Source organism: Entelurus aequoreus, linkage group LG13, assembly GCF_033978785.1.
Source record: "Entelurus aequoreus isolate RoL-2023_Sb linkage group LG13, RoL_Eaeq_v1.1, whole genome shotgun sequence".
NCBI classification, from domain to species: Eukaryota; Metazoa; Chordata; class Actinopteri; order Syngnathiformes; family Syngnathidae; genus Entelurus; species Entelurus aequoreus.
The window spans coordinates 39,058,697-39,069,821 of record NC_084743.1 but is presented as its reverse complement, the minus strand read 5'-3'; the positions used below and the strand labels follow the sequence as shown (position 1 = coordinate 39,069,821).

Here is an 11,125-nt window from a genome sequence, read left to right as displayed (position 1 = left end):
ACTTTATTTTCTACTGTTACCAAATAGCATTATTTTAGTTTTACTGATATTCAAAGATAGTCTGTTTTTGTCAAACCATCTTTTAATTTGTTAATTTCTTCTGTTATTATTTGTATTATCTTCTGTGTGTTCTCTCCTGAACAAAACGCTGTTGTATCATCCGCAAATAATACTAACTTTAAATCTTTTGTAACTTTACAAATGTCATTTATCTAGACATTGAATAATTTAGGTCCTATATTGATCCCTGAGGTACACCACAGGATATATTTAGCGTTGTAGACGAAACCACCACATTAATATTAAAGATATGGTTAACATTCTTAGTGCTAAAGATATTCCCCTCTCCTTGTATCCCTTCTCCCAGCTCCACCGTCTCGCCGAGTGCCAGCAAGAGTCATGAGTACTTGTCAACTCGACTCCTCAACTGGAGATAACTTTCTAGGTAAAGACTGATCTCCAAAATAATATCTCAGCATCCAGTAACCATGCATGGTTAACAGATCACAACCATTTAATACCAATTTATCTCCCTTAGCACCTCACCATGGCAAAGGATGTATCCATATGCCTTCACCAGCACATGCATTAAACATGCAGAGAGTTACACAAGGTAGGGACTGATCTCTGTATACACTACACCCATAATTTCAAACCCTACTTTACGATTGAGCTGAAGTTCTGACTATTATGACCTTTTACCTTTCTTATAGTTCTTACCACCTTGGGGCACCATTCAGGTAAAATCTCAGCTCATCTTACTTGCTTATTTGTATACACTAACACCTGTGCATGCTTTTGTCCACGTTGTTCCTTTGACGATGAATAAATACCCCTTTTCTTTCTTTCTACATTAAGGGTGCCTTTTCATCTGATTAAATTTATAATGAACAGGGACATTGCGGTTGTCCCAAGTGGATGGTATGATGATAGGATGGTTTTCTGGCCCAGCTATAAAAACACCGACAGAATTGAAAGGGCCGCTTTAAATGAGGAGCAGCATGAGCCAAACTGGCCAAGATTTGACGTTTCTGTTGTCCGAACTTGTGGTATGCAAATTCATAATCTTCTTGTTTAAAAATAATGTCATAGTTGCTTCTCTTTATGCTTGGAATAACCTATTGTGTCTATGTTCTGACCAGGTCTCTTGTAAGAGAGAGACCTGATTTATCATCATCAATAATAATAATATTCTGTTCAGCTCTACAGCTAATTTGAAACTCATGTTCATTTTAACATATTCAATTTTAGACAACTACAAAGACGCATTAAAAATAATGCAACAATATGGAAAGGGCTGCAACACCTCAGACCTGCAATCTGAGGCAGAGAACGAGGAGCTGCCAGAAAAAAGGAACAGGAAGCCAGTGTAAGTGCGTTCCGTCTTGTTTTTGTCATGTTTCTACAGTAATAGGAAGGTTATTTCCGGTAGCATTCAAAAATAGACCAGAGATGCTTGTACTATATGTATATTTGGCAATTTTGGTATTGCAATAATCCTAATGATATGGTTACCCAACAGCCATCGTCTCGGGGACTCAGATGATAGCGAAGAAGACCCGGGAAATAGTGACCTCACATCTCTGGGGTTGGCAAGCCAATTGCACAGGCAGAGTAAGGAATAATCTCTTAACATCGAAAACAACAAAACTACCTCATTAATATTAAAGATATGGTTGACATTCTTAGTGCTAAAGATATTCCCCTCTCCTTGTATCCCTTCTCCCAGCTCCACCGTCTCGCCGAGTGCCAGCAAGAGTCATGAGTACTTGTCAACTCGACTCCTCAACTGGAGATAACTTTCTAGGTAAAGACTGATGTCCAAAATAATATCTCAGCATCCAGTAACCATGGTTAACAGATCTCAACCATTTAATACCAATGTATCTCCCTTAGCACCTCACCATGGGGAAGGACGCATTCATATGCCTTCAACAGCACCTGCATTAAACATGCAGAGAGTTACACAAGGTAGGGACTGATCTCTGAAATATTAGTGTATAGATAGGCCCCTTGGGTATTACCCGTCATGGTTAACTGATGGCTCTCTCACAATGCCCACCTCACTAGGAACGGCAGTCCCTCCTCGACTCCCTCCACCCCCCTCACCAGCAGCCCTCAACATGTGGCAGACAGAGGAGCCTGGATCCAGCCTGGCCTACAGGCCAACATGGCGAGGGGAAAGAATGGCCGACAACATTTCCTGCTCTGGTGAGCAATAACTGACAAATACCGGATGGTCATTCTGTGCCACAAATTTTGGAAAAAATTAAAATTCACAAGCAATCACATATTTTCTTCAAACTTTGTCAATAACTTGTCAATAACAATAGCTAATGTCAGGATTATGAGTAATGAGGATAAACACTGAAACATGTTAATTTTATACTGCTGTTTGTCAACAGCGCCTGAGGTAATCCACATCCTTAGCCTGCTGGAAACTATTAAGCACAACCAAGACCAGCTGATTGCGAAGGTAATCTTCTTAAGCCTTGAATAGGTCAATAATTCATAATGACATTGATTTTGATTCATTATTATTTTTTAAAGAAAGAAACAGCCTACATGGCAGCTTTGTGTGATTAGAGTAAACATTGCTACATATTCTTGTTACATTTCACCTGTTTGCTCTTTAAATACCACTTTTAATGTTTTTTTTTTATTTCGATCATATTTTTTATAAATGTGCCCTGGGCCGTTAAAAAATGACCTGCAGGCCGCAAATGGCCCCCGGGCCGCACTTTGGACTCCCCTGGCCTACACGAATACAAACATAGAATGATAGTACAAATATAATAAGAAAACAATGTCAACCTCCCAAAGTTGGGTTATGGATATTTATTTATGCCCCCCACCCCCAACCCTCCGCTGCCGTCATCCAACAGAGCCAAACAAGTACTCTGATCAATGAACCAAATAACGATATTGTTTAAACATTTTGGATGTCTTGCACACCTATACCCTGATCACAAATTCATAGTTTACGCACCTTATTTTAACCACCTCCAGTAACTTTAAGTCATGCTTTTTTTTTCAAATGTAATCTCCTTAATACCTATCACATATTTTGTATTGTGTAAGCATACTTGGCTTTGGATGCATCCTACCATAAACATAAACGTATCTGTCTTGTAATCTTGTTTGATTACAGGTGCTGTGAGTAAAAATGTGTTGACAAGGTCAGCCACGGACGCTGAGGTCACCAAACACGCCATCAGGTGGTTCAACTTGGCGGGGGATCGGGCAACGAGGAGACGAGTCCCGCTTCCACCTCCTCAGGAGGAATAGAGATGCATATGTATAAATAAACAACCTTTTGTTGGACTTCTTGTCATTCACCAGTTATTCATTTTCTGATATGTTAGCTGTGCATGGAGCAGCGTTTCCTTGAAGTTGTAGCCTAATAGATTAGATATGTATATTTACTTTTTAAATATATATTATATATATTTACTTTATAGAGTGAATTGACCATTTTCTGTTTCTGCCTATTGACAATATTGTTAGTTTAAAAATATAAGGCAATGCATATGCAAGCCTATATTGCTGTAGTAGGGCTTAGTGAATTTTTTAGTTTAAATAAATAATGATAAATGGGTTATACTTGTATAGCGCTCCTATTTTATTTTTATTTTATTTTATTTCGCGGTTCCGTTCCGGAAAGCGCGATACCTGCGCGGGGGATCCGCCGCGGAGTGTTTTTGCTGTGTGGGACAGCTGTAATATATTTTGGAAGTTTTTGTGTTTCTGAGGACCACCCATACAAGATTATATCCCTGTCAGGGACTAGTTTTCTCTGATATACCCCCGAGTAAAAAAAGAAAATTCTGGACCAAAATGATTGAATAATTGGACATTCCCAAAACGAATGAGCGCGCGTGGTGCCTTTGTGCGCCCACGCGGCGCATTTTTGCGTGCGCGCGGTGCCTTTCTGCGCTCGCGCCGTCTCGGTCTGTGCGCTCTCTTTGTACTCCTGGGATCTCTCCTCGCACTGTCATGTTTCGTTTTGGTACTTTGGGGGCGGGCATGCTTAGACGGACCCTTCTTTCTGATTGGCTTAGAGCGTTTTTCATATGAGCCAATCAGAAGTATAGCAGGGCGGGTCATCGTCAATATGTATCAAGATTTACGGAGGAAGAAGTGGATAAAAAAATGTCGGCTGAAAAAGAGGTAAGTTGAGGGACGCACTTATTTATATTATTGAACTGGTTTGGAGTGATTGTAAGGGTACTATTACTAATAATAATATTAATAAATGTTTATTTATAAAGCACTTTTCATACATTTAAAATGCAGCTCAAAGTGCTTTACATAGTTAAAAACAAAATGAGAAATAACACCCACACCCCATGAAGACAGCCAAACATGTACATAAAAATAAACAAATAACAACAACAACAATAATAATAACAACACAATGACAATAGCCAATCACAGGAACCCTCCCCACACAGCAAAAACACTCCGCGGCGGATCCCCCGCGCAGGTATCGCGCTTTCCGGAACGGAACCGCGAAACGGACCAGCATCGGCGTCCATTTGCACTCAGGAACGTATCCGCCACGGCGGCAGGTAGCGGATCCGCCGTGGCGGCGCGCTGAATGCGCTCCGCACCCATGATCAAAGCCTTATTTCCGCGGCGGGTGCGCCGTGACGGCGCGCTGCATCCGCTCCGCACCCAAGATCAAAGCCTAACCTCCCGCCGCGGACTCATAAAAACCCTGGCTCATCTGGCCGTTTTGGATCCCTTTATCTTATTTTCAAAATCCCTTCTGTTCTTGCTGTAGGATAAAATAGGAAACTAAAAAATTCACTAAGCCCTACTACAGCAATATAGGCTTACATATGCATTGCCTTGTATTTTTAAACTAACAATATTGTCAATAGGCAGAAACAGAAAATGGTCAATTCACTCTATAAAGTAAATATATATAATATATATTTAAAAAGTAAATATACATATTTAATCTATTAGGCTACAACTTCAAGGAAACGCTGCTCCATGCACAGCTAACATATCAGAAAATGAATAACTGGTGAATGACAAGAAGTCCAATAAAAGGTTGTTTATTTATACATATACATCTCTATTCCTCCTGAGGAGGTGGAAGCGGGACTCGTCTCCTCGTTGCCCGATCCCCCGCCAAGTTGAACCACCTGATGGCGTGTTTGGTGACCTCAGCGTCCGTGGCTGACCTTGTCAAAACATTTTTACTCACAGCACCTGTAATCAAACAAGATTACAAGACAGATACGTTTATGTTTATGGTAGGAAGCATCCAAAGCCAAGTATGCTTACACAATACAAAATATGTGATAGGTATTAAGGAGATTACATTTGAAAAAAAACCCATGACTTAAAGTTACTGGAGGTGGTTAAAATAAGGTGCGTAAACTATGAATTTGTGATCAGGGTATAGGTGTGCAAGACATCCAAAATGTTTAAACAATATCGTTATTTGGTTCCTTGATCAGAGTACTTGTTTGGCTCTGCTGGATGACGGCGGCGGGGGGTTGGGGGTGGGGGGCATAAATAAATATCCATAACCCAACTTTGGGAGGTTGACATTGTTTTCTTATTGTATTTGTACTATCATTCTATGTTTGTATTCGTGTAGGCCAGGGGTGTCCAAAGTGCGGCCCGGGGGCCATTTGCGGCCTGCAGGTCATTTTTAACGGCCCAGGGCACATTTATAAAAAATATGATCGAAATAAATAAAAAACATTAAAAGTGGTATTTAAAGAGCAAACAGGTGAAATGTAACAAGAAAATGTAGCAATTTTTACTCTAATCACACAAAGCTGCCATGTAGGCTGTTTCTTTCTTTAAAAAATAATAAAAAATCAAAATCAATGTCATTATGAATTATTGACCTATTCAAGGCTTAAGAAGTTTACCTTCGCAATTAGCTGGTCTTGGTTGTGCTTAATAGTTTCCAGCAGGCTAAGGATGTGGATTACCTCAGGCGCTGTTGACAAACAGCAGTATAAAATTAACATGTTTCAGTGTTTATCCTCATTACTCATAATCCTGACATTAGCTATTGTTATTGACAAGTTATTGACAAAGTTTGAAGAAAATATGTGATTGCTTGTGAATTTTAATTTTTTCCAAAATTTGTGGCACAGAGACCATCCGGTATTTGTCAGTTATTGCTCACCAGAGCAGGAAATGTTGTTGGCCATTCTTTCCCCTCGCCATGTTGGCCTGTAGGCCAGGCTGGATCCAGGCTCCTCTGTCTGCCACATGTTGAGGGCTGCTGGTGAGGGGGGTGGAGGGAGTCGAGGAGGGACTGCAGTTCCTAGTGAGGTGGGCATTGTGAGAGAGCCATCAGTTAACCATGACTGGTAATACCCAAGGGGCCTATCTATACACTAATATTTCAGAGATCAGTCCCTACCTTGTGTAACTCTCTGCATGTTTAATGCAGGTGCTGTTGAAAGCATATGAATGCGTCCTTCCCCATGGTGAGGTGCTAAGGGAGATAAATTGGTATTAAATGATTGAGATCTGTTAACCATGGTTACTGGATGCTGAGATATTATTTTGGACATCAGTCTTTACCTAGAAAGTTATCTCCAGTTGAGGAGTCGAGTTGTAAAGTACTCATGACTCTTGCTGGCACTCGGCGAGACGGTGGAGCTGGGAGAAGGGATACAAGGAGAGGGAAATATTTTTAGCACTAAGAATGTCAACCATATCTTTAATATTAATGTGGTGGTTTTGTTGTTTTCGATGTTAAGAGATTATTCCTTACTCTGCCTGTGTAATTGGCTTGCCATACACAGAGATGTGAGGTCACTATTTCCCGGGTCTTCTTCGCTATCATCTGAGTCCCCGAGACGATGGCTGTTGGGTAACCATATCATTAGGATTATTGCAATACCAAAATTGCCAAATATACATATAGTACAAGCATCTCTGGTCTATTTTTGAATGCTACCGGAAATAACCTTCCTATTACTGTAGAAAAGACGGAACACACTTACACTGGCTTTCTGTTCCTTTTTTCTGGCAGCTCCTCGTTCTCCTCCTCAGATTGCAGGTCTGAGGTGTTGCAGCCCTTTCCATATTGTTGCATTATTTTTAATGCGTCTTTGTAGTTGTCTAAAATTGAATATGTTAAAATGAACATGAGTTTCAAATTAGCTGTAGAGCTGAACAGAATATTATTATTATTGATGATGATAATCAGGTCTCTCTCTTACAAGAGACCTGGTCAGAACATAGACACAATAGGTTATTCCAAGCATAAAGAGAAGCAACTATGACGTTATTTTTAAACAAGAATATTATGAATTTGCATACCACAAGTTCGGACAACAGAAACGTCAAATCTTGGCCAGTTTGGCTCATGCTGCTCCTCATTTAAAGCGGCCCTTTCAATTATGTCGGTGTTTTTATAGCTGGGCCAGAAAACTATCCTATCATCATACCATCCACTTGGGACAACCGCAATGTCCCTGTTCATTATAAATTTAATCAGATGAAAAGGCACCCTTAAAAATCATCGTTAAAGGAACAACGTGGACAAAAGCATGCACAGGTGTTAGTGTATACAAATAAGCAAGTAAGATGAGCTGAGATTTTACCTGAATGGTGCCCCAAGGTGGTAAGAACTATAAGAAAGGTAAAAGTACAGGTCATAATAGTCAGAACTTCAGCTCAATCGTCAAGTAGGGTTTGAAATTATGGGTGTAGTGTATACAGAGATCAGTCCCTACCTTGTGTAACTCTCTGCATATTTAATGCGTGTGCTGGTGAAGGCATATGAATTCATCCTTCCCCATGGTGAGGTGCTAAGGGAGATACATTGGTATTAAATGGTTGTTATCTGTTAACCATGCATGGTTACTGGATGCTGAGATATTATTTTGGAGATCAGTCTTTACCTAGAAAGTTATCTCCAGTTGAGGAGTCGAGTTGACAAGTACTCATGACTCTTGCTGGCACTCGGCGAGACGGTGGAGCTGGGAGAAGGGATACAAGGAGAGGGGAATATCTTTAGCACTAAGAATGTTAACCATATCTTTAATATTAATGTGGTGGTTTCGTCTACAACGCTAAATATATCCTGTGGTGTACCTCAGGGATCAATATAGGACCTAAATTATTCAATGTCTAGATAAATGACATTTGTAAAGTTACAAAAGATTTAAAGTTAGTATTATTTGCGGATGATACAACAGCGTTTTGTTCAGGAGAGAACACACAGAAGATAATACAAATAATAACAGAAGAAATTAACAAATTAAAAGATGGTTTGACAAAAACAGACTATCTTTGAATATCAGTAAAACTAAAATAATGCTATTTGGTAACAGTAGAAAATAAAGTCAAACACAAATACAAATAGACGGAATAGAAATTGAAAGAGTAAATGAAACCAAATTTCTAGGTATAATGATTGATGATAAATTGAACTGGAAATCTCAAGTAAAAAATATACAACATAAAGTAGCAAGAAACACGTCAATAATGAATAAAGCAAAACATGTTCTAGACAAAAAATCACTTCATATTCTCTACTGTTCACTAGTGTTACATATCTGAGTTATTGTGTCGAAATATGGGGAAATAATTACAAAAGTACACTTCATTCATTAACGGTGTTACAAAAAAGATCAGTTAGAATAATATATAATGTTGGATATAGAGAACACACAAATCATTTATTTATTGAATCAAAGATACTGAAATTCCACGACATAGTGAATTTGCAAACAGCTAAAATTATAAACAAATCAAACTATAACCTGCTACCCAAGAATATACAACAATTCTTCTCAAAAAAAGAGGAGAAAAATAATCTTAAAGAGAAATGTAATTTAAAACATTTGTACGCACGTACAACACTTAAGACCTTCAGTATATCAGTGTGTGGAATTAAATTATGGAATGCATTAAGCAAAGCAATCAAACAATGTACTAATATGATCAATTATTTATGCTTACATGTGGAAATAATAATAATAATAGTAAATAAAATAATAATAATAAAAAAAGGTAAATAAAGCATAAAATAGTCTCTAATAAATAAATTAAATAAAAAACAGCATATAAAATATATACATCAGCAAATAACAAAAATATAGATCAAGAAAAAGGATCCTTAATATGTGCAGCAATTTTTACCACTCACATCAGCTCATTTTATATTTTTTTCTACAATTAACTATGCCAAAAAACACAGACATACCTTTTTTTTTGTAATGGAAACAAAAACAACATGGCGTCACACACAGCTAGTCCACAGTAAACAGGATCTCGAGCTCCACTAAAGAACAAAGAAAGAAATAATACACACTCATATTAATGGCAAAGAACGGCTGTTTCCACTCCGTTAACGTTACGTTGTTGACTAACGCAGTAACGTTAGCGACCTGGGCCTAAACAACACTGACAATAAAGTAATACGCTTTCGTTTCAAGCAGTTGGAAATATGTGGAATATCGTAGCATGTAACCTACACAGATTCACAGCGTCTAACAAAAGATGGCCTAAGTTAACTGTATTGAACTTTTTACTCACCGGCTTCACGCGGGAAACTTTCCCATTCTGGAGTCGGGGTCCCCCGGAACACAAAACACAGATAAAAGACAATTTTACAATAGCACGGCGAAAAAATGACCGTCGTTGTGTGGGTTTTTTGACGAATAACACTCTTTTCCACTTTTCTTCGCTCGGGCCTCACCTACCGCGTGCAGCCATTTTGAATTTTCTGTATACGTGACGTCAGACGCACGTCCCCATGCAAAGCATTCTGGGAGGCGGCGCTGGAAATAAAATAGCCTTTTTTTACAGAATATAAAGTTTTACTGCTAGTCCTAATATCAAACAACGTCATTACAATCATACATAAATGATGATGGAAACACAAAGGCTGATCTTTACTGCGAATGTAGCAATAAATCAATAAATCTATACTTACGTTCGTGTTCCAGCAAAGAAAGTCCAGAGATCTTGGCTCATGCGCGTACACGCTAGTAGGCGCGTCCACGTCTGCGGGTGCAGACATTGGTCGGCTCAGCGCGCGTAGGCGGAGCCTATAACTCTAGGCGGCGCGCGTCGGTTTGGTTTGTCGCGTCCGCGTATGCGAATCAGACACGAGTCCGCTCAGGATCAGCTGTCTGACCGTACAATTTTCAGAGGCGGAGCTGTATCCTCTAGGCGGAGCCAAAACGAATGTGACAGTAACGCGGGTTGGGCGACTTGAAGGCGGATCCGTATAGCAGTCTTCTGCTGTGTGGGTCTGGACGTGGAGATCCAGGGGGCTCTTTGAGGAAACACTAGATGATAAAATAAATGGATTAAAAATAATTAAAATACACATCAGGTAAAAGTCCAAAAATAATATGAAATAAGATAAGATATAATCAAACATAAAAATAAACTACAATATGAAAAACTATAAAATAAAATAAAATACAATAAAAACTGAAATATAAATATAATAAGACCATATAAAATAGGCTAAGATATGATAAAACATAAAAATAAGCTAAGATATGATAAAACATAAAAAATAACTAATACTAATAGAATAATCCTGCACATTGGACCTAATAATTGTGTCGTAAAGTGGTTTTTGAATTCGAGCAATGTCATCTGAAAGATGTTTAAAATAACAACAATTAATGTTAATATTTTTGAAACAATATGCTTCTCATAACATGAGTATCTGTGTGCATGAGAGAGTGTAAAGAAAAGCATTGCTATAGTTTCACTTCATCTGCCTTTTTTACAACCTACTTGAAGTTGTATTTTTCAAAGTCGGTCATTGAGTACTTTGGTACTTTGCCATCAATGCCCCCCTCAAAAAACCTCCTCTCCATCCCTGCCAGCTTTTCTGTTTAGAAAAGGAAGATGCAAATTGGTTACTATAGAATACAGAAGTACAGTATATAACCAAAATGTGTAAGACCGATGACATGTCATGTCACAGTACATTTAATTTGAAGGTCAACAAATAAAACATACCAGTGTTAATAAAATAAAATAAATAAAACATACCAGCCCTACATTATTTTTCATTTACATTCAAATTTCGTAATGCAATCGAACAGAATGCAAAAGAGATGGGCTGGCTAGTCAGGCTAGGAAAGAGGTGTAAAATACAGGATGT

The 11,125-nt window shown here is 38.6% G+C and overlaps 2 protein-coding genes across 2 annotated transcripts; one reads left to right on the top strand and one right to left on the bottom strand.

Annotated features, from left to right (window-relative positions):
• Nucleotides 1–571: 571 nt before the first annotated feature.
• On the top strand, nucleotides 572–3,296 carry LOC133663849 (uncharacterized). The gene is made up of 9 exons (XM_062068557.1): nucleotides 572–613; nucleotides 714–740; nucleotides 859–1,049; nucleotides 1,252–1,369; nucleotides 1,523–1,614; nucleotides 1,730–1,807; nucleotides 1,897–1,971; nucleotides 2,071–2,211; nucleotides 3,152–3,296. The coding sequence occupies exons 3-9, from the start codon at nucleotides 887–889 to the stop codon at nucleotides 3,286–3,288; spliced, it is 804 nt and encodes a 267-aa protein (XP_061924541.1). The 5' UTR covers nucleotides 572–613; nucleotides 714–740; nucleotides 859–886; the 3' UTR covers nucleotides 3,289–3,296.
• A 1,585-nt stretch (nucleotides 3,297–4,881) lies between these two features.
• Nucleotides 4,882–10,043, bottom strand: LOC133663848 (uncharacterized). The gene is made up of 13 exons (XM_062068556.1): nucleotides 9,932–10,043; nucleotides 9,532–9,776; nucleotides 9,200–9,277; nucleotides 7,893–7,970; nucleotides 7,725–7,799; nucleotides 7,593–7,619; nucleotides 6,990–7,107; nucleotides 6,758–6,849; nucleotides 6,565–6,642; nucleotides 6,401–6,475; nucleotides 6,161–6,301; nucleotides 5,898–5,968; nucleotides 4,882–5,223 (listed from the first exon to the last, which is right to left on the bottom strand). The coding sequence occupies exons 5-13, from the start codon at nucleotides 7,768–7,770 to the stop codon at nucleotides 5,215–5,217; spliced, it is 657 nt and encodes a 218-aa protein (XP_061924540.1). The 5' UTR covers nucleotides 7,771–7,799; nucleotides 7,893–7,970; nucleotides 9,200–9,277; nucleotides 9,532–9,776; nucleotides 9,932–10,043; the 3' UTR covers nucleotides 4,882–5,214.
• Between the last annotated feature and the right edge of the window lie 1,082 nt (nucleotides 10,044–11,125).

What these genes read in the sequence shown, in the direction of transcription:
- LOC133663849 (XM_062068557.1), top strand. Translation starts at nt 887, where the DNA reads ATGAACAGGGACATTGCGGTTGTCCCAAGTGGATGGTATGATGATAGG. An exon ending in TTCTGTTGTCCGAACTTGTG is followed by an intron (nt 1,050 to 1,251) that starts GTATGCAAATTC and finishes ATTCAATTTTAG; the next exon opens with ACAACTACAAAGACGCATTA. An exon ending in CGACAACATTTCCTGCTCTG is followed by an intron (nt 2,212 to 3,151) that starts GTGAGCAATAAC and finishes GTTTGATTACAG; the next exon opens with GTGCTGTGAGTAAAAATGTG.
- LOC133663848 (XM_062068556.1), bottom strand. Translation starts at nt 7,770, where the DNA reads ATGCCTTCACCAGCACACGCATTAAATATGCAGAGAGTTACACAAG. An exon ending in AAAAGGAACAGAAAGCCAGT is followed by an intron (nt 6,850 to 6,989) that starts GTAAGTGTGTTC and finishes GTTACCCAACAG; the next exon opens with CCATCGTCTCGGGGACTCAG. An exon ending in AACTGGAGATAACTTTCTAG is followed by an intron (nt 6,476 to 6,564) that starts GTAAAGACTGAT and finishes TATCTCCCTTAG; the next exon opens with CACCTCACCATGGGGAAGGA.